Here is a 22,895-nt window from a genome sequence, read left to right on the forward strand (position 1 = left end):
TCAAGTTCCCCTTCATATTCATATTAAACCTAATGCCGGATGAAGGTCAGGTATGGATAGTAAAGGAGAACCATAACGTACATGTAAGGTTTGAGTAGCTGAGATGTGACCTGTAGAAAATATGGCAATGTAGATTTAGCTTCAGTCCATGTTATAATAATATAAGATGTGTTCAGAATTAAGTCAGAGACATATGGTCATCCATTAGCATCTGAAAGGGACAGAGCTTCCTCTGGAAGGAGGTGACACCTGGATCTCAATAAGATTTGTCACCTTCTGGGAAATTTGGAAGGAAAAGACTGGAGACAGTTCGGCTTCATGACACAGTGGGAGACCAGAGGTGGTTCTGATGTGTCTGGGGGCTTTGAAGTATATCAGCAGATCTCTCATAAAAGCTAAAATATTAGTTGCAGAGAGATGAAAATACCGCCTTCTGATTGGACACACTGTAGGCTACGCCTGCATATAAAACTGTATTTGTAGCCTATGTAGAATTCCAGAGAAATGCAGAAAATGGCTGTATGGCGCCTGATTGTGACAGCTGAACAGTGATTGGTACTGTCGCTATCGGACTGATGCACTGGTGTCGGAAATTCTATTCCCTGCCTTGGTGATTCAAACCGTTCCTGGTCCAATCGACTTTGGGCATTTTAGTACCCAGAACGTCCTGTGGGCTGGTACAGGATCACCCCCCAGAGTCGATTGGCCAAAGGCTAATGTCCATCCTACATCCATATTCCCATAAATTGAGGACCTGAGATATGAACGTGGTGATTCGTACGGAGCCGGTTCTATTTGACTGACGGATTGCGGACTTTCTCTGACTATCTCCAGTCGCAGGATAAATCTTGGTAAAAGTTTTATTTCTGTTTTTATTTCCCTTTTATTTTATAGCCAATTTTGTCTCTTGTTTTGTATTTCTGTAATTTTTTATACTTTGTACATATTTTATGCACTGCCCACTTTCGGGATATTAAATCATAAAATTAATAAGCGACTTCTGGGTACTAAGCTCGGGCTCATATCTCCGGAGAGATTCTATTGTATTGTAGTGTCTTTATATGCTCGGTCAAGTTCATTGCCAATCTGTATGCAATTGCACTGCGTATTGGCAGATTGCATGCAGATTGTAAAGGTAACAGGTCTGCCAGACGGAGATCTGTGTGTGTGTGTGTGGTGGCCCAGCAGGCCAGTAAAACTGTTGGGGGGTGACAAGCTACCATTTGTGTGTGTCTGGTGTGGGGGTGTGAACAGTGGAAGAGTGATTAACATCGGGGTTCTAGCTTGTAGGATAGCTGGAGGAATCCTAGAAGGGTGTGAAATTACTAAGCTGCTCCTCAACCCTTAGAGTGCACCAGACTGTATATAAGATTTGTATCTGCCTGTGTGTGTGGTCAGCCAGCTGGATTGGAGTGGAGTCTCCCTCTAGTGGTGGCCAGAGGTAGTGTGGGCTGTGAAAGTGTATCACGGTCAGTCTTATATATGTATATCTATTCAAATTAAGTCCCCCTTATTCCCTCTTATTCCAAGTCACAGCCGGACGTACACGCCTCGGTTAGCTAGTCGCTGTTGGCGTGTGCATGTGGGTTGGATCCGTGACAGGAACCCCACACTTTTATTTAGTTTTGAAGCAGAGTTTCCCTTTATATTGATGTTAGACAGCTGAGCTGCACTTTTACTGTCCCCTTTATCTGCAGAGACAGTGGGTAGTGTGTACACAAGAGTGATGGTTATCTTTGCAGTCACAGCAGCAATTAACCACGGGGGTGTCACTTTTGGTGGGTGTAGCTCCTGCTGAATGTGACTTACTGAAGTGAATGAGGCTGTTCTGTGACTGCCCAACAAGTGCATGCAATGTATGTGGTTGTAGCACACTAGTGCGGGGTTCAAGTTGGTGGTGAGAAGGTGATACAACTCCGACCCACCCTGCCCAATGATCTCTGAGGAATGATCTGAACACAGATCACTCTTCTCACAGGAAAGCACGAGGCTAAAAGTAAGGAATTCATTCATAAAGAGTGTGATACCGGTCTGCAGTGTGCCGAGGAGAATGACACAGGAGGGCTTATCAAAGTGGGATCCTCCATAGGAACAGGCAGAGCTCTGTGGGGGCAGGACTTGGGAGGGCAGGGCACTGTGGGGGCAGGACTTGGGAGGGTAGGGCACTGTGGGGGAAGGACTTGGGAGGGTAGGGCACTGTGGGGGAAGGACTTGGGAGGGTAGGGCACTGTGGGAGCAGGACTTGGGAGGGTAGGGCACTGTGGGGGAAGGACTTGGGAGGGCAGGGCACTGTGGGAGCAGGACTTGGGAGGGTAGGGCACTGTGGGGGAAGGACTTGGGAGGGTAGGGCACTGTGGGGGAAGGACTTGGGAGGGTAGGGCACTGTGGGGGAAGGACTTGGGAGGGTAGGGCACTGTGGGGGCAGAACTTAGGATGGCATGACTCTGTGGGGGCTGGACTCAGGAGGGCAGGGAACTGTGAGGGCTGAACTTGGGAGGTCAGGGCACTGTGGGGGCAGGACTTGGGAAGGTAGGGCTCTGTGGGGGCAGGACTTGGGAAGGCAGGGCTCTGTGGAGGCGAGATTATGATTAGATTTACTATTTCATTAATTTTCTGCTCATATTAATATGGAATTCAGATTTAAAGATGGGAAGTATGTAGCAGTAAATGAATAGACCTCTTAGCAGTGTTATTACCAGGCTGCAGCTAGGGGGAGCTCTAATGTTTAGAGTGTGACCACAAGAGACTGGTCCCATCTAGCCCACATTAACCCTTTCACTGCCAGAGCTGAGTTTTTTCCCCCCATTCTATAGGAGTCTGGCGTGCATTTTGTTGAGGTGGGGGAGGGGGTTATGAATTGTTTCCATTCTCACTGTAGAATGTGCTCCAGCAAAAGTGGCGTTAAGGCTCCTCCCACACTGATCTGCGGGACACACGTATGACTTTTTGCTGTATTTTTCCTGCATTTGCATTTTTTAAAAGACGTGATTCAAAAACTGCAAAAAAAAAAAAAAACAAGGCAGGTGCATTTTTGATGAGTTTTTGCCATGTTTTCCATTTATTTCAATGGGAGGTGTGTTTTGGGTGTTTTCTTTTACCACACCAAACCTGCACTAAAAATGCAACAAGCAGGACTTTGAAAAATGCAGCGGCCCCGCATCGGCTGAGTGTGAAGAGTTCCAGGAATACACGGTCACATGATGTTCTTCTACTAACACAAACCTGGGAGAACACCGGATGGGGTGACAGCAGAGTGACCGATAATGACACACATTGAGCTGCCAATAAAACTTCATTTCCACACACACCCCTTCACAGTCCCCCCACAATACACGAGGGGGCGCTATGTACTGCGGGGTCTGGGGGATGTTTCTTCTTGTTAGAATGGAATCCGGGAGGGAAATGTCATCTGCAGAACATTTCAAACTCCTCTAGATCTGTAAATGTCAGCGACGTGCGATGAGTGACACCCCCTTACCCAGATAATGGGGACTTGTAATCTGACAGATTCACACAGGAATTGTTCATTGCTGAAGGAACCCCGAAAAACCTTTGGAGGACCCCTGGCTGAGAAAGGCTGGACTAGGCAGTCATATATTTCTGTCCCCCTTGGTGGGAGTGGAGGTGACCCCTCTATAAGGATCTACAGTCCATACACACCCAGCACAAGGCCGGGGTCACACTACCAGACGCTTCTCGGGGCTGCAGTTCCTCTGAGCTCCACAAGGTAGTAATCTCACCTCCGCCCATACAGAAAGTCTCTATGGAAGACAGGAAGTGATGTCAGGTACAGACAGGAAGTGATGTAACATACACACAGGAAGTTCTGGGTGAGAGGTGAGGTGGGAGGAAGTAGAGAGAAGATGGTGGAAGTGGCAGCAGAGGAGGTAATAAGATGTTATTTCCTATTTACACCCAGTAACCCCCCGTCATGTCCGTCCTCTTCCTCCATAGTCACGTCCGTCCTCTTCCTCCATAGTCACGTCCGTCCTCTTCCTCCATAGTCACGTCCGTCCTCTTCCTCCATAGTCATGTCCGTCCTCTTCCTCCATAGTCACTGTGATGTCTTTTATCTCCAGCAGATGATGATACACACATATATAGTGTGGGAACCCAGATTAACCCCTTCAGGGGCACAACATTCCCCCACTTCCGGGGCCGGAACATTCTCCTCATTGTGGAGATGGGTCACCTTCTCACCTTGGTAGTCTATACCATTGGATTATACCACTTTAAAAAGTGGTGGGGGATTGGAGAATTTTATGACATCACATGGACCTCACAGCTCCTCCTCCCAATGTCCCTCCATCCAGAGTCAGAGAATCCTATGACATCACACTGACCTCACAGCTCCTCCTCCCAATGTCCCTCAATCCAGAGTCAGAGAATCCTATGACATCACAGTGACCTCACAGCTCCTCTTCCCAATGTCCCTCCATCCGGAGTCAGAGAATCCTATGACATCACACTGACCTCACAGCTCCTCCTCCCAATGTCCCTCCATCTGGATCCTTTTGTTTATATTCAGTAGGGATGTGGGGAACCCTTGGCATCCTCATAAGCAAAACAGAACTGTAGATCCTGCGTTGTGTGTAATGACAACAGAATTCCTTTTCCGTGCCTAGTGTGGGGGTCCTGTGGGGGGAAATTATACCTCAGCCTGAAGTGGGGCTTTAATAAAATGGAGACCTGAATGGAGAGGTGAGGAGGATTCTGGGAATATCATTTGATTTGACTCTTTGTGTTCAGATGTAGAGTTTTCCTCCTGTGAAGTCTGGAGATCATATGACATCACATTGCCTCCACCTCCCTCCCTGATAGAAGAGAGAAAGAAGAAGAAGAAGATTCTAGAAGTCACCAGAGAGATCACTGAGCTGCTGACAGGAGAGGTGAGCGGTGCCGGGAATTCTGGGACATTCTCCAGTAACAGACAAGGGATGTGTCTGGATGGTGACTGTATCATTGTGTGTGTCAGGTTCCTATAAGGTGTCAGGGTGTCACTGTCTATTTCTCCATGGAGGAGTGGGAGTATTTAGAAGGACACAAGGATCTCTACAAGGACGTCATGATGGACAATCAGCCGCCCCTCACATCACCGGGTAAGAGGAGACTTTATTGTAAAGGAGAGAGCAGTACGGAGGATCCACCTAGATCCCCCATCATCTGATAAACACATAGAAACAATGGATTCAGTCAGTGTGTGTGTTTCCTACAGATGGATCCAGTCATGGGAACCCACCAGAGAGATGTCCCCGTCCTCTGTATTCCCGGGATTCCACACAGGAAGGTCACACCATCCCTCACCATCATCAGGTAGATGAGGAACCATCACTGATAGTATCATTAGGATCTGTACATTATCTGCATTGTTACCATTGATGGCATTTTTATTATATATTCAGAGTGGAAACCTGAGAGATCCTAAAGTTGAGGTTAAAGAAGAGATAAAAGAGGAGGAGGATGAGGATGGGGTGATGGAGGAGTCAGAGGTTCCAGAAGAACACAAAGATCTGTACCAGGACACCATGGTGGAGTCATCCAGCTACAGGAACCCACCAGAGAGATGTCCCCATCCTCTGTATTCCGGGGATTCCACACAGGAAGGTCACACCATCTCTCACCATCATCAGGTAGATGATGACAATTATTGGTAGTTGTGATTTATACACAGCATGTTTGTTACAATGAATGTTTTATTATATCTTTCAGAGTGGAATCCTCGGGGATGATAATATTGATGTTAAAGAAGAGTATAAAGAGGAGGATGAGGAGTATGGAGTGATGGAGGAGTTTTCAGAAGGACACAAGGATATGATGGAGCCACCTAATACCAGGAACCCACCAGAGAGATGTCCCCGTCCTCTGTATTCCTGGGATTCCACACAGGAAGGTCACACCATCCCTCACCATTACAAGGTTGGTGGGATGGAGCTTATAAAGAATAGACTCATGGAGACAATGTGTGGATTGTTTAAGTGGTTTCACATTAATAAAGCTTGTCTTACAGATGATATTTTCTCTCATTTTCTTGATTTAGAGTGGAGATCCAATCGATATAGAATTTGAGGTGAAAGCAGAAGAAGAAGAGGCGTATGTGAGGGATGATCAGCAGTCTATGGAGGAGGATGGAATAACGGGGACATTTATAGAGGAGGACACTCCTACAGAGATCAGCACAGGTGGGTCATGAACACTAAATCCATTCCTCCACCCATACTGCTCACTGATTGGTCCAGAGTAGGGCGGGGACTGGGTGATATCAGCCTGTAATCCCCTGGTCACTTTCCTGAGCTGTGTTCCCCGTCCTGTATTCCTGGATTTCTCTCGGATAATCTTCCTTCTCTGTGCTGCAGACACAATTTATGTATCTAGACTGGATTTATGGAGATTCTGGGGTTCAGCTGGCAGAAAAATGTTGATTTTTTTGTTGATAAGCGATACTCAAACTAAGCATGTGTCTAGGGTCTCCCTCCCCAATCCTGATTTCTGACAGCATTTCTCCCAGGGTTCCTTGCTCTGTTATTTGCTGGCTGTGCCGGGTGGAGGGATATGTCTGTATAGTCTCAGACCCAAGTCACTGAGTGCAGTCTCAGGAGATGGGAGGCAGCGGTGTGGGACCTCTGCAACTTGTCTACAGTAAACATGTAAACTGCCACTGATTACTGAATACCAATATCTTGAGTCCTGACCATTACGCTATATAATTTATATTATGCATTACATACTCCTGACCCCTGCACTATATATTCTATGTTGTACATTCCATTGTCCTGACTTCTGCTCTCCCCCCTCCCCCACTGCTATATTTACACATAATATGGATTCTCTTTTGTTACCCCCATTTCTTACCAGCTGGACATTTTATATCGGATGATGTGATTGGAGCACAGACTTTTACATGGTGATAATAATGTGATAACATCCTCCAACTTTGGACCCTTAAACAGAAAGTGATAATGAGGGAGGAGTCAATACCCCAATGATGGTGGTCTTCAGGATCAGTCCAGTCTTCATCTTGGTTGTTCTCCCCCCATCCTCACTCTCTGACCTCTGGTGGGGCTCAGCCCCGCTGTTCTTCATGACTAAATCATGGACTAAATAAGGAAGTGCAGTACTTCTTGTGTTGGGAAGATGGCGATGAGTGATAGAGGGGGTGGGGACCCTCGTCCTATAATCCCCTCATCACTGTCCCTCCTATAAAAGACAGTTCTGGTTGTTTCCTCACTCTCTGACTAAGGTCCATGAATAAAGAAATGACCTGGTAGGAGATCAGAGGAGCCATTTCCTAGTTCCCTTGAAGGTGGAATTGTAAGCTCCTCAGAGACCAAGCTGCCTGATGTGGGCGGAGTCCTGGTTTGGGGGAACCAATCAGCTCCTGTCTAGTAATCCTCTTTGTCTTTGTATTTTAGTCCATGGCCAGGAGATGAGGAAAACCTCCGAGGATTGTCTCACTTTGTCTCCAGACTGGAAAGTAGAAGATGAGGACATCACACAGTATAGTCCAGGAGAAAACCCGGCTCCCTCCAATGTCCATCCGGCACCACCCAGTGTAGATGGACCATCGGATTCCTCGTATCCTGAGGAACCTCAGACTGTGCGGGACCAGGCCGGCCTTCCAACAGGGAAGAGCTTCCCTTGTACTGAGTGCGAGAAAAGTTTCTGTTTTAAATCCACACTTAATGCGCATATAAGATCTCACACGGGGGAAAAGCCGTTTTGCTGTCATGAGTGTGGAAAATGTTTTTCACATAAGTGCAATCTTTATAGGCATCAGAGATCTCACACAGGGGAAAAGCCATATTCCTGTCATGAGTGTGGGAAATGTTTTTCATTAAATTCCAAGCTTTACAGACATCAAAGATCTCACACAGGGGAGAAGCCGTATTCCTGTTCTGAGTGTGGGAAATGTTTTGTAAACAAATCAGGACTTGTTATGCATCAGAGATCTCACACCAGTGAAAAGCCGTATTCTTGTCCTGAGTGCGGGAAATGTTTTTCAGTGATGTCCAATTTTTACAAACATCAGAAATCTCACACAGGAGAGAAGCCGTATTCCTGTCCTGAGTGTGGGAAATGTTTTTCAGCAAAGTCCAATCTTTACAAACATCAGAAATCTCACACAGGGGAGAAGCCGTATTCCTGTCCTGAGTGCGGGAAATGTTTTTCAGAGAAGTCCAGTCTTTACACACATCAGAGATCTCACACAGGGGATAAGCCGTATTCCTGTACTGAGTGCGGGAAATGTTTTTCACAGAAGTCCAATCTTTCCAGACATCAGAGATCTCATACGGGGGAGAAACCACTTTTCTGTCCTGAGTGTGGGAAATGTTTTTCACAGAAATCTAATCTGCACAAACATCTGGGATCTCACACAGGGGAGAAGCCATTTTCCTGTTCTGAGTGTGGGAAATGTTTTTCACAGAAATCCCATCTTAATATACATCAGGGATCTCACACAGGGGAGAAGCCACATTTCTGTGCTGAGTGCGGGAAATGTTTTTCACAGAAGTCCAATCTTTACAGACATCAGAGATGTCACACGGGGGAGAAGCCGTATTCCTGTCCTGAGTGAGGGATTTGTTCCTCACTGAAGTTCTGTCTTCCTGTACATCAGGGGACCCACACAACCCTGGAGGTGTATTAGTGCCTTGAGTGCGGGAAATGTCTTCTAGATGAATTTTGCTGGACATCCCAGCTCTCATGTGGGGAAGAAGCACTCCCTGATATACACCTCAGATACAGTGAAGGAAATCATATTTGATCCCCTGCTAAAGTTGAATGTTTGCCCACTCACAAAAAAATGATCGGTCTAAAAATCGAATATTTGGTGTATTGTAACACTGAGAGACAGAATAGCAACAACAAATTCAGCAGAAATGCGTCTAACAAATGATGACTGATTTGCATGTTCATGAGGGAAATAAGTATTTGATCCCCTTCACAAAACATGACTTAGTACTTGGTGGCAAATCCCTTGTTGGCAATCACAGAGGTCAGATGTTTCCTGTAGTTGGCCCCCAGGTTTGCACACATCTCAGGAGGAATTTTGGCCCACTCCTCTTGGCAGATCCTCTCCAAGTCATTAAGGTTTGGTGGCTGACGTTTGGCAACTAGAACTTTCAGCTCCCTCCACAGATTTTCAATCGGATTAAGGTCTGCAGACTGGCTAGGCCACTCCAGGACCTTAATGTGCTTCTTCTTGAACCACTCCTTTGTTGCCCTGGCCGTGTGTTTTGGGTCATTGTCATGCTGGAACACCCATCCACGACCCATTTTCAATGCCCTGGCTGAGGGAAGAAGGTTCTCACCCAAGATTTGATGGTACATTGCTCCGTCCATCGTCCCTTTGATGCGGTGCAGTTGTCCTGTCCCCTTAGCAGAAAAACACCCCCAAAGCAGAATGTTTCCACCACCTTGTTTCACAGTTGGGATGGTGTTCTGGGGTCATAGGCAGCAATCCTCCTCCTCCAAACACGGCGAGTTGAGTTGATGCCAAAGAGCTGGATTTTGGTCTCATCTGACCACAACACTTTCCACCAGTCCTCCTCTGCATCATTCAGATGTTCAGTAGCAAACTTCAGACGGGCCTGGACATGTGCTTTCTTGAGCAGAGGGACCTTGCGGGCACTGCAGGATTTCAGTCCTTGTTGGCGTAGTGTGTTACCAATTGTTTTCTTGGTGACTGTGGTCCCAGCTGCCTGGAGATCATTGACAAGATCCTCACGTGTAGTTCTGGGATGATTCCTCACTGTTCTCATGATCATTGACACTCCACGAGGTGAGATCTTGCATGGTGCACCAGACCTAGGGAGACTGACAGTTGTTTTGTGTTTCTTCCATTTGTGAATGATTGCACCAACTGTTGTCACCTTCTCACCAAGCTGCTTGGCCATAGTTTGGTAGCCCAGTCCAGCCTTGTGTAGGTCTACAATCTCTACATCTTTGCCATGGTGGAGAGTTTGGAGTTTGATCATTTCTTTGTGAGTAGGCAAATATTTAAAATCAGCAGGGGATCAAACACTTATTATTTTATTATACAGGATTTATATAGTGCCAAACGTTTGCTCGGCGCTTTACAATATAATGGGACACATTACAGTTCAATACAAGAGGGTTAGGAGGGCCCTGCTCCTGGCAGCTTACAATCTAGGAGGGAGGGGCTAGTGGTACAAAACGTATTAACTGTGGGGGATGGACTGGTAGGAAGAGGAGAAGATTCCAGTATTAGCTGAGGGCAGGATAGGCTTCCCTGAAGAGAGAGGTTTTCAAAGATCTCCTAAAAGTGAGCAGAGTAGGCGATAGTCTGATAAATTGGGGTAGAGGTGGCTGATCTTTGGTGCGGACTGGGATTTGGGCTCACCAGGGTGCCGGTGCCCTGACTCTCGGACCCACGGGGAGAGCCCTAAGTTGCCACCTGACCCCCCCTTCCAGGCACCAGAGGCTGAGGCTTGTTAGGGCCTACATGCCAACAAAGCCTGTGCGCCCCCCTCTGGAGTGGCACGGCCCTCACTAGGCCCGGGGCCCTGCCTTGGATTACTGCTACCTGGGGGGGAGAATCCAGACTCTACACCCCCTCTGAGATTCTGGTGACCAAAATCTGCTGAGGCCTAGCCAGTAATGGCCCCTGTGCCCTGCCTGACAGTACAACTGGAGCTGGGATGTCTGGAGACTATGTACACCAAACTGGCCGCTAAATATCAGTCGGAGCTCCATAAAAGTACAAACGTCCTTTCTCAGGAGATAGCTGCACTAGGTTTTAGAACTGACCACTTAGAAACAAAACACGAGCTAGGCTCATGGCAAACTCTCCAAGGATCATGACCATCCACAAACGGACTTTGCACAGATGCAGGCGCAGGTTGAAGATCTCGATAACCGTAACTGCAGGAATAATCTACGTGTTCTGGAGACGGTGACTGATCTTTTACGGGCTACAACTAAATTGTTCAAATCCCTTCTCCCAGACCAAGATGCTAGATACTTTCCGTGCGACCATATACATAGAGCTCTGTGTCCTAAGCCTCCTAATGATAAACCGGCTTGGGACATTGTTCTGTGTATGAAGGATTTTCTGATTAACCTCCCTGGCGGTATTCCCGAGTGTAGCTCGGGGTAAAATTTCAATACCAAAAGCGGTAACCCCGAGCTACACTCGGGCTTACCATGCGGCGTTGCTCAGGGGGTCCCTGCAGCACTTACCTTGTCCTTCGCTCCCACAATGGGTCCCCTGCAGCGTCCCTGCCCATCTCCTCCGGCCGATGCCGGCATCTGGCTTCCGTGTTCGGTCCCTGTGACGTCGGGACATACGGGCGCCGGAACCGGCGGGAAATTTGAAATTTTTAAAAAATGACATTTTTGCTGTCATTGCTGTTTCAATGCATTTCACATACATTTTATCCCCACTGCTTTGTCCTCTGCCCTGCCTGCATTTTGACTGTTCTTTCTGCCTGGAAAATTAGAAAAGTCCATGGCGGCCAAAAAGCGTCCCTTTACGTCAAAAGCGGTTTTAGACCGGCTAGAGAACAGCGATAGTAAATCAGAACCACTTGCAGAATTGAGTGATAATGATTCGTGGGTGAAATTCGTCATCAGACACTGAAAACGATTTTGCGACTTTGCTCAGCGATGTGCGAATTTGCCTCTGTATTTCAAATTTCAGTGTTTTTGGTTTGATTATATTATTGAATTAAATTTATTATTATTATATTATTATTTTTTATGATTATTTATGAAATTATAATTTATGATTTCGTGTTTCAAGTTTTATCAGATCCGGAATGTTTAATAGACTCTTTTTCGGACAGATTTCAGTGATTTATTCCTAAAAATTACAGCGTACAATAAAAAACTACATATTTCCATGCAAAAAAATGGTACCGCTTTCAGCACAAAAAATCGGAAAGAATCAGAACGCCGAGGAGGTTAAAGAAGATATTCTTAGAGCGGCTCGCAATACTCCTGTGATTTCTTTTGAGGGCTCAACTGTACAAATTTTTCCCGATGTCTCTCCGGCCACATTGGAAAAATGTAGGAGATCACGTCTGCTCTTTCCTCGGCTCAAATTCGCTACAAATGGAGTTTTCTCTTTAAGATGATAGTTCCACACAATAGCAGCACTTACACAAGTATCTCCTAGGGGCAAGAAATCCTGGCAAAGTTGGGCCTGGCAGACGCTCCTACACCTCAACATCCACCTTCTACCCATCGGTGATCTCCCATCTGGAACACTTCATCTCCACGACGTGATAGGAGGAGAATCGGACAAAAACCAGGATGAATGGGATTTGCTCATTTGATGACCACTTTCTACTTTGATATGATATTGAGACTGGCTTCTGACGCATTATATTTACCTGTGTCTATTAATTTTGGGTTTACCCAGGGGCTGACTAACCATTTGGAAAGTCGGCACTTCCCGAGGGCCCAGGGTCAGTAGGGGGTCCCATGAGATGCCCCTAGTACCTTTTTCATAGGCTTTTTTGAGTTTGGGCAAGAACACAGGGTCCCCATGATCCCCTATTGCCCGGGGGCCCCATGAGTTGTCAGTCCGCCCCTGGGTTTACCCCCTAATTATCTGGACGTGCTAACATTTTTGAATGGGATATTAGACTCATAATGTATGGCCTCCATGCTGTTTCAGTGGCAATTGTTGATACGCGACCCCACACTGTTGCTGGGCATGGTCGGAGAGGTCACCGTTCTGTTGTGGAGTGGCAACTCTGCTCTCCATAGTTTATGGTGACGGGGTTTGGGCCCTGTTGGCCCTTTGATATTATGTTTCAGCTTGTCTACCTAATCCATGGTTTGTTGTGTTTTCTTTGGGTCCTGTTTTATGATTTTGTTTTTTATTATTTCAGTACATGAGGGTAGTCATATGCAGTGTTATGGATCTCCTTGCCACATCTTTGCTGTGTGGATATTCCATAAAATACTAGCAGATTTCAGCTTACGAGTTGCAGATCTGGGGACTCCGATAGTAAGACCAGAGACTTCTGATGCAGATCAGATTGACACGATAATGTTGTCAGACACTATTTTTCTTGCATTTAGCCATGGTGATTGATTGCATCTCACATAATGTCCAAGGTTTCAATTCTCCAAATAAGCGCAAAACTGCCTTTCTCCAATATAGACGACTAAGGGAGAAGATTATTCTACTACAAGAGGCCCATTTGGCAGCGGTTAAACATCCCGCATTTGTTCACAGATCATATAAACGGGTTTTACACCTTACACTCCGCTACGAGCAGGGGGCTAGCAATTTTTCTTCATATAAATATAAAGGAGATGTGAGCTCTCTAAAAATTCAATAAAAGCTGCTATGCACAAAGGTAACCAAAATCCCTTAATGAAAGCAATGTAAAATAGGTGCAGCTCTAAAAGAAATGAATAAACCTAATAAAACAAGTATGTTACAAAAATTCCAGATCATCAACAGTTCAGAGAAATGATTAAAGTGCTCTTTAAGGTGCTTGCTTCCTGGAGACCGGTGTCTGTGCAATAGTAATATAGAGAATGCGCACTCACCAGACGCGCATATATAATCCCCTGTATCAGTAACTCCAAAGGACATCAAAGCAAGCCTGGAATGGGAATGTCTTCCCTCTAAGGGATGGATGGTCATCAAAGGGATCCCAAGGTTCTTAAATGGTGATCTGCATCAGCCAGAGTACCCCCCAAGGGGTTAAATGGGTGCTGCTCCCTGGATGAGAGATCCCCTCTCTGGATTAAGGATGGCTGGGTGTCTGCAAATTAAAAACTTCCCTAGGGAGTTAAAACAGGGAACCCTTTTATTTAGTTTTCAAGCAGAGTTTCCCTTTATATTGATGTTAGACAGTTGAGCTGCACTTTTACTGTCCCCTTTATCTGCAGAGACAGTGGGAAGTGTGTACACAAGAGTGATGGTTATCTTTGCAGTCACAGCCGGAATTATTCACGGGGGTGTCACTTTTGGTGGGTGTAGCTCCTGCTAAATGTGACTTATTGAAGTGAATGAGGCTGTTCTGTGACTGCCCAACAAGTGCATGCAATGTATGTGGTTGTAGCACACTAGTATGGGGTTCAAGGGGTTAAAGTTGGTGGTGAGAAGGTGATACAACTCCGACCCACCCTGCCCAATGATCTCTGAGGAATGATCTGAACACAGATCACTCTTTTCAGAGGAAAGCACATGAGGCTAAAGTAAGGAATTCATTAATAAAGAGTGTGACACCGATCTGCAGTGTGCCGAGGAGCATGACACAGGAGGGCTCAGGGAGGGCTTTTCAAGGTGGGATCCTCCATAGGAACAGGCAGGGCAGGACTTGGGAGGGTAGGGCAATGTGGGGGCCGGACTTGGAAGGATAGGGCTCTGTGGGGGCGTGACTTGGGAATGCAGGACACTGTTGGGACCAGGGTGGATAAAAATCAATGATTTTTTTTTTAAAAATCGGATTTTTTTGATTTAAATCGGATTTTTTTGATTTAAATCGGATTTTTGTAAATAAAATGCTTTTTGAGAAAAATATATTCCCATCCAAAGGTTATTCTATCATGAAATAAAGATTCGTTTTTTAATTATGTAGAATAAGGCTGTATATGTTTAATTTTTTTGGTAAATAAATTCCATGAATCCATTCACAATGTCATGCTCTTCCAGAGGTTTTTGTAAGATTATTGGGCAGTTTCTCTGCCTACAAGATATTATCACAGATGATCGGTTTACTTTTGCGGTTCTCAAAACTGAATTTGACTCAGCAGAGATCACATGCCTCTTCTTCACAGCAAAAATGTTATAACATGAACAGAGTTAAGAAAAAGACCTTCATCCTAACTTCTACAAACCTCTGAATACAGAATCAACCCCTTCAGTGCTAAGGTTGAAGAAGTTCAGTGAATAGAATAGAAACAATATTTTTCTGATTGTTTGGAGTGGAATAGATCTGCACAAGAAGAAAGTGAAACTACGTGTGAGGAGGAAAGGGCTGACAGTGTGAGGAGGGAGGGGCTGACAGTGTGAGGAGGGAGGGGCCAACAGTGTGAGGAGGGAGGGGCCGACAGTCTAAGTTTCTTAAAATATATATATTTTGTTTAGACAAATTAGTTACCAATAGAGATGAGCGAAGTATTCAAAAATTCGATTCGACTGATTCGGCGAATTCGTGGAAAAATTTTGATTCGAGTCGAATATATTCGCTGTGAATTTAACTTAAAAAAGGGTGTTTCTAGGCTTCAGAGAGACTTTATATTAGTGCAGAACACTGTACCTTTAATTTAAATGCCCTTGGAGTCTGCTGGGGAAGAGAAATAATACTGTCAGTCAGTATGACATGCAGATGAGTGCCGTCGATCTTAGAATCACCGCACACTTCACTCATTTGGGCAGTCACGGGGCCAAAACCAGAGTGTGGAGCCACAGTGTGGCGGTGGAGGCAGCAGCAATGGGAGGCCATACAGCACCCTATGACAAAAATGGAAACCACCAGCAGTGTGAGGAGACCTGAAAGTGGCACATGGCAGAGTGTGGCGATAGAGACAGCAGCAATGGGAGGCCGTACAGGGACCCATGACACACTCTGGACCTGGCAGCAGCATGAGGAGGCGGTACAGGGGCCCATGACAGATTACGGGCCTGGCAGCAGCATGAGGAGTCGGTACGGGGGCCCATGGCAGATTACGGGCCTGGCAGCAGCAATGGGAGGCCGTACAGGGACCCATGACACACTCTGGACCTGGCAGCAGCATGGGGAGGCGGTACAGGGGCCCATGACAGATTACGGGCCTGGCAGCAGCATGAGGAGTCGGTACGGGGGCCCATGACACACTCTGGACCTGGCAGCAGCATGAGGAGGCGGTACAGGGGCGCATGACAGATTACGAGCCTGGCAGCAGCAACTTGGACAGGAGGACGTTCAGCTTCTGCACCGTCGGGTGCGTGCTCGCAAACTGTTGTCTCTTGGAAACGGATTCCAAGAAAGACTGCTGACGGAATCCGTGAAGAGGAGTAGCAGGAGAAGGAGCATCTGAACGAGCGGAATATGCCAACAAGCGACAACAGGGGCCCATGACAGATTACGGGCCTGGCAGCAGCATGAGGAGTCGGTACGGGGGCCCATGGCAGATTAGGGGCCTGGCAGCAGCTATGGGAGGCCCGTAATCTGCCAGCACCCTATGACAAAAAATGGAACCCACCAGCAGTGTGAGGAGATCTGAAAGTGGCACATGGCAGAGTGTGGCGATGGAGACAGCAGCAATGGGAGGCCGTACAGGGACCCATGACAGACTCTGGACCTGGCAGCAGCATGAGGAGGCGGTATAGGGGCCCATGGCAGATTAGGGGCCTGGCAGCAGCTATGGGAGGCCCGTAATCTGCCAGCACCCTATGAAAAAAAATGGAACACACCAGCAGTGTGAGGAGACCTGAAAGTGGCACATGGCAGAGTGTGGCGATGGAGACAGCAGCAATGGGAGGCCGTAACTGGTGGTTTGAAATCCAGACTAATCCACGCCTGATTCATTTTCACAAACGTGAGTCTCTCCACACTTTGGGTGGACAGTCGTGTCCTCCGCGGAGTTGCAATACCTCCTGCCGCACTAAACACGCGCTCCGATGCCACGCTACTGGCCGGGCATGACAGCCTTTCAAGGGCAAATTCAGCTAGTTGGGGCCAAAGGTCAAGTTTTGTTGCCCAGTAGTCAAGGGGATTGTCTACCTCGGTTGGCAGGGTGCTGTCCAAGTAGGCCTAAGCCTGTTGTTTGAGGTCCTGCTCCAGGTCCACCTGATGCTGCTGCTGCTGCTGCGGCTGGTTAGTAGTTTCCTCACTGCGCTGGTGAAGAAAGCTACTCATCATCGACTGCAGACTGAGGCAGCCGCTGCTGGTGGAGCTGCCACTGCTCCTACCACCCCACCCCTCCCCTGCTGCCATGGCAGCGGAACGCGAGCGCACAGGGCCCACAGTGTCTGAGGATGGACGTTGGCGCAGACAGGCAGAGACCAGCTGACTACATAGGTGGTTTTTATAGTACGTTATTTTGGCCTCCCTCTCAGCAGGTGTGAAAAAGGCCGCCATTTTTGAACGGTAGCGAGGGTCCAACAAGGTGGACAGCCAAAAGTCATCCCTCTGTCTGATGGTTATTATTCGGCTGTCGCTACGCAAGCAAGCGAGCATGCTATGGGCCATTTGTGCCAAGGAATGCGAGGAACTCCCTGCCTCCATCTCCACAGCATACTGCCACGGTGCGTCTGGGTCCTCTGTCTCCTCTTCCTCCTCCTCTACCAGATGCTCCTGCTCCTCCACTCCTGTCCGCTGAGTGGAAAAACCACCCATTTCACTCAATAATTCCTGAGCACCAATGTCCTCCTCTACCTCCTCCTCTTCTTCCTGTCCTGCCCCCACAGGGGTCATGTGGCGTTGAGATCTGTGCGCCACATCTACCGCACCCTGACCAGCCATTGTTAACAGCATTTGTTCCAGGACGTGCAACAGAGGAATGACGTCGTTCATCCCATAGTCCTGCCGACTCACGAATAGCGTGGCCTCCTCAAAGGGCCTGAGCAAGCGCAGGTGTCACGCATGAGCTGCCAATGGCTGACATCAAAGTTACACAGGGGAGTACCTTTATCCGCTTGTAACATCAGGAAATCGGTGATGGCCTTTCGCTGTTCGTAAAGGCGGTCTAACATGTGTAGGGTTGAATTCCACCTTGTTGCAACGTCGCAGATCAGGCGATGCTGTGCAATTCCGTTCTGCCGCTGCAGCTCAAGGAGGGTGTGCTTTGCGTGTAGGAATGGCTGAAATGCATGCAAAGTTTACGTGACATTTTAAGGATGTCTTGCAGTGGGATGGTGGATTTTAGGAACCGCTTGACAACCAGATTGAACACGTGAGCCATGCATGGCGCATGGCACAACCTTCCTTGACGCAGAGCAGACAACATGTTCTTTCCGTTGTCGGTCAACATGGTTCCGATTTTGAGTTTGCGCGGAGACAGCCATCTGTCGATTTCTCTGTTCATTACACTGAGAAGTTCCTCCCCTGTGTGACTACGTTCGCCAAGGCATACCAGGTGCAGCACAGCGTGACACCGTTGCGCCCTGCACATGTGATATGCCGGTCGGGTAATGGGACTTGGCACGGGGGTGGCGGCTGAGGACACGGCGGAAGAAGAGGTGGTAGAGGCGGACATCTTTGCCGGACCAAGGACGTGCAAACGTGGAGGCAAAAGCGGCGTGACCTGTCCAAGTTGCTGGTGCGGCTGTGACGGCACCACGTTCACCCAGTGGGCCGTAAATGACATGTACTGTCCCTGACCGTAGTTACAGCTCCACACGTCGGCGCTGCCGTGCACTTTGGCAGAGACCGACATGCTCAAAGACTGGCCCACCATCTCTTCTACATGTGAATGCAGGGCTGGCACTGCCTTTTTGGCGAAGAAATGACGGCTTGGCACTCTCCACCGCGGCGCGGCACAAGCCATCATTTCTCGGAAAGGTGCTGAGTCCACCACTTGGAAAGGGAGGGACTGCAGCACCAGCAACTTGGACAGGAGGACGTTCAGCTTTTGCACCGTCGGGTGCGTGCTCGCAAACTGTTGTCTCTTGGAAACGGATTCCAAGAAAGACTGCTGACGGAATCCGTGAAGAGGAGTAGCAGGAGAAGGAGCATCTGAACGAGCGGAAGATGCCAACGAGCGACAACTCCCCTCAGCAGAGGTGTTGGAGCCTTGACTGGCTGATGGAGGGCGATTGACGTCAGGTGACGGAGCAAGTAACGGAGCGGGTGATGGAGCGGGGGCTGGGGCGGGCAGAACCGCCGTATCTTTATCACGGTTTTCCCAGGCCACCAAATGGCGACGCTGCATATGCTGCCGCAACGCTGTAGTCCCAACATGGGCCCCCTGGCCACGCTTGACTTTCTGGCCACATAGTCGACATACGGCTACGTTTACTTCCTCGGGCGGCTTGACAAAAAATTGCCACACCGCCGAGTAGGAAACTTTGCCCCCGATACTCCTCACTGGCTGACTGCTGCTTCCTCCGTGCACACCGGCACCACTACTGGCCGTGGTGGTAGGCTGCAGTGGAGCTGGTGCTCTACTCCGTGGCCGTTTGGCTCCACTGACACTGCTGCGACCCTGCTGCTGTCTCCTGGGCAACCCACCGACTGTTTTGCTCGCTGCCAAGCTGCCACCCTCTTCTCCTGATGATGCGGAAGAAATTGCCTGATGACGACGAGGCTGCCAAGTGCGATCAACCTCCTCATCATCAAGTAGGGTCTCCACCTCACTACTAGCCCCCTCGGCTGCGTGTGGGTCAGGAGACAGACCTGTCTCTAGACCGGCTACCGAGCCACTCTCCTCGCCACTACTTCTTCGCCTGGCTGCTGAAAAGGCGGATGTCTCCCCCCGTTCCTGACCGCCCTCTGTTAGCTCTTCCTCACTGTACAGTGGGGCTGAGCCCACAGCATGCGATACTTCGCTTGGTGAGGGAACACCAAAGGACAGGGGCAGGTAGAGGACACGTGATTTCAGTGGGCTTGGTCCCCGGCCATGCCAACTAACGGTTGTGTCTGACGTACCCACCGACCATTGGCTGTAGGTGTCAGAGGTGACCTGGGAAGAGGAAGACGACCGAGCCAACCAATCGACGACGGCAGGGTTGTCGGTGGAGACACGACCGCTGGATGACACCGGGAGCACTGGCCTCTGGCTGCGAATAGTGCTGCCTCGACCCCTTCCTCTGCTGCCACGTCTGCTCGCTCCTGAAACATTGCCTCCTCTGCCACTCCTCTGCGTGTTGTCTGACATACTCTTTAATTCAACGATTCTGTGTCCCTGAGTAACAATTCTGTGTCCCTGAGTAACAATTTTGTGTCTGTCCCTGAGTAACAATTCTGTGGCCCTAAGTAACGGTTCTGTGGCCCTCAGTAACAATTCTGTGTCCCTCAGTAACAATTCTGTGTCTGTCCCTGAGTAACAATTATGTGGCCCTAAGTAACGGTTCTGTGGCCCTCAGTAACAATTCTGTGTCCCTGATTAACGTTTATGTGGCCCTAAGTAACGGTTCTGTGGCCCTCAGTAACAATTCTGTGTCCCTGAGTAACAATTCTGTGTCTGTCCGAGTAACAATTCTGTGGCCCTAAGTAACAGTTCTGTGGCCCTCAGTAACAATTCTGTGTCCCTGAGTAACCTTTCTGTGGCCCTAAGTAACAGTTCTGTGGCCCTCAGTAACAATTCTGTGTCCCTGAGTAACAATTCTGTGGCCCTAAGTAACAGTTCTGTGGCCCTCAGTAACAATTCTGTGTCCCTGAGTAACAATTCTGTGGCCCTAAGTAACGGTTCTGTGGCCCTCAGTAACAATTCTGTATCCCTGAGTAACAATTCTGTGTCTGTCCGAGTAACAATTCTGTGGCCCTAAGTAACAGTTCTGTGGCCCTCAGTAACAATTCTGTGTCCCTAAGTAACAAATCTGTGGCCCTAAGTAACGGTTCTGTGGCCCTCAGTAACAATTCTGTGTCCCTAAGTAACAATTCTGTGGCCCTAAGTAACGGTTCTGTGGCCCTCAGTAACAATTCTGTGTCCCTAAGTAACAATTCTGTGGCCCTAAGCAACGGTTCTGTGGCCCTCAGTAACAATTCTGTGTCCCTCAGTAACAATTCTGTGTCTGTCCCTGATTAACGTTTACGTGGCCCTAAGTAACGGTTCTGTGGCCCTCAGTAACAATTCTGTGTCCCTGATTAACGTTTCTGTGGCCCTAAGTAACGGTTCTGTGGCCCTCAGTAACAATTCTGTGTCCCTCAAGAAACAATTCTGTGTCTGTCCGTGAGTAACAATTCTGTGGCCCTAAGTAACGGTTCTGTGGCCCTCAGTAACAATTCTGTGTCCCTGATTAACGTTTATGTGGCCCTAAGTAACGGTTCTGTGGCCCTCAGTAACAATTCTGTGTCCCTGATTAACGTTTCTGTGGCCCTAAGTAACGGTTCTGTGGCCCTCAGTAACAATTCTGTGTCCCTCAGTAACAATTCTGTGTCTGTCCCTGAGTAACAATTCTGTGGCCCTAAGTAACGGTTCTGTGGCCCTCAGTAACAATTCTGTGTCCCTGATTAACTTTTATGTGGCCCTAAGTAACGGTTCTGTGGCCCTCAGTAACAATTCTGTGTCCCTGATTAACGTTTCTGTGGCCCTCAGTAACAATTCTGTGTCCCTCAGTAACAATTCTGTGTCTGTCCCTGAGTAACAATTCTGTGGCCCTAAGTAACGGTTCTGTGGCCCTCAGTAACAATTCTGTGTCCCTGAGTAACAATTCTGTGGCCCTAAGTAACGGTTCTGTGTCCCTCAGTAACAATTCTGTGTCCCTGAGTAACAATTCTGTGGCCCTAAGTAACGGTTGTGGCCCTCAGTAACAATTCTGTGTCCCTAAGTAACAATTCTGTAACCCTAAGTAACGGTTCTGTGGCCCTCAGTAACAATTCTGTGTCCCTCAGTAACAATTCTGTGTCTGTCCCTGATTAACGTTTACGTGGCCCTAAGTAACGGTTCTGTGGCCCTCAGTAACAATTCTGTGTCCCTGATTAACGTTTCTGTGGCCCTAAGTAACGGTTCTGTGGCCCTCAGTAACAATTCTGTGTCCCTCAAGAAACAATTCTGTGTCTGTCCGTGAGTAACAATTCTGTGGCTCTAAGTAACGGTTCTGTGGCCCTCAGTAACAATTCTGTGTCCCTGATTAACGTTTATGTGGCCCTAAGTAACGGTTCTGTGGCCCTCAGTAACAATTCTGTGTCCCTGATTAACGTTTCTGTGGCCCTAAGTAACGGTTCTGTGGCCCTCAGTAACAATTCTGTGTCCCTCAGTAACAATTCTGTGTCTGTCCCTGAGTAACAATTCTGTGGCCCTAAGTAACGGTTCTGTGGCCCTCAGTAACAATTCTGTGTCCCTGATTAACTTTTATGTGGCCCTAAGTAACGGTTCTGTGGCCCTCAGTAACAATTCTGTGTCCCTGATTAACGTTTCTGTGGCCCTCAGTAACAATTCTGTGTCCCTCAGTAACAATTCTGTGTCTGTCCCTGAGTAACAATTCTGTGGCCCTAAGTAACGGTTCTGTGGCCCTCAGTAACAATTCTGTGTCCCTGAGTAACAATTCTGTGGCCCTAAGTAACGGTTGTGGCCCTCAGTAACAATTCTGTGTCCCTCAGTAACAATTCTGTGTCTGTCCCTGAGTAACAATTATGTGGCCCTAAGTAACGGTTATGTGGCCCTCAGTAACAATTCTGTGTCCCTGAGTAACGTTTCTGTGGCCCTAAGTAACGGTTCTGTGGCCCTCAGTAACAATTCTGTGTCCCTGAGTAACAATTCTGTGTCTGTCCCTGAGTAACAATTCTGTGGCCCTAAGTAACGGTTCTGTGGCCCTCAGTAACAATTCTGTGTCCCTGAGTAACGTTTCTGTGGCCCTAAGTAACAATTCTGTGGCCCTCAGTAACAATTCTGTGTCTGTCCCTGAGTAACAATTATGTGGCCCTAACTAACGTTTCTGTGGCCCTAAGTAACAGTTCTGTGGCCCTCAGTAACAATTCTGTGTCCCTGAGTAACGTTTCTGTGGCCCTAAGTAACAATTCTCTGGCACTCAGTAACAATTCTGTCTGTCCCTGAGTAACAATTCTGTGGCCCTAAGTAACAATTCTGTGGCCCTCAGTAACAATTCTGTGTCTGTCCCTGAGTAACAATTCTGTGGCCCTAACTAACGTTTCTGTGGCCCTAAGTAACAGTTCTGTGGCCCTCAGTAACAATTCTGTGTCTGTCCCTGAGTAACAATTCTGTGGCCCTAACTAACGTTTCTGTGGCCCTCAGTAACAGTTCTGTGGCCCTCAGTAACAATTCTGTGTCTGTCCCTGAGTAACAATTCTGTGGCCCTAACTAACGTT

The 22,895-nt window shown here is 48.0% G+C and overlaps 2 protein-coding genes across 2 annotated transcripts; both read left to right on the top strand.

Moving 5' to 3' along the window:
• The first annotated feature begins 3,830 nt into the window (after positions 1-3,830).
• Positions 3,831-6,011, top strand: LOC149435485 (uncharacterized). The gene is made up of 6 exons (XM_089662611.1): positions 3,831-3,887; positions 4,750-4,889; positions 4,976-5,099; positions 5,216-5,313; positions 5,710-5,960; positions 6,008-6,011. Exons 3-6 carry the CDS (start codon positions 5,015-5,017, stop codon positions 6,009-6,011), a joined length of 438 nt encoding a protein of 145 aa, XP_089518737.1. The 5' UTR covers positions 3,831-3,887; positions 4,750-4,889; positions 4,976-5,014.
• Positions 6,012-6,276: 265 nt separating this feature from the next.
• LOC149435486 (uncharacterized) lies at positions 6,277-11,709 on the top strand. The gene has a single exon (XM_089662617.1). The coding sequence runs from the start codon at positions 7,337-7,339 to the stop codon at positions 8,570-8,572; it is 1,236 nt and encodes a 411-aa protein (XP_089518743.1). The 5' UTR covers positions 6,277-7,336; the 3' UTR covers positions 8,573-11,709.
• The last annotated feature ends 11,186 nt before the right edge of the window (positions 11,710-22,895 follow it).

This window comes from Staurois parvus, unplaced genomic scaffold (genome assembly GCF_062004578.1).
Source record: "Staurois parvus isolate SC_StPar_1 unplaced genomic scaffold, SC_StPar_1.0 ptg001500l, whole genome shotgun sequence".
NCBI classification, from domain to species: domain Eukaryota; kingdom Metazoa; phylum Chordata; class Amphibia; order Anura; family Ranidae; genus Staurois; species Staurois parvus.

Coding starts and splice junctions, on each gene's coding strand:
- LOC149435485 (XM_089662611.1), top strand. CDS start 5,015: ATGGAGGAGTGGGAGTATTTAGAAGGACACAAGGATCTCTACAAGGAC. Junction 5,100..5,215: donor GCCGCCCCTCACATCACCGG/GTAAGAGGAGAC, acceptor TGTTTCCTACAG/ATGGATCCAGTCATGGGAAC. Junction 5,314..5,709: donor CCATCCCTCACCATCATCAG/GTAGATGAGGAA, acceptor TATATCTTTCAG/AGTGGAATCCTCGGGGATGA.
- LOC149435486 (XM_089662617.1), top strand. CDS start 7,337: ATGTGGGCGGAGTCCTGGTTTGGGGGAACCAATCAGCTCCTGTCTAGT.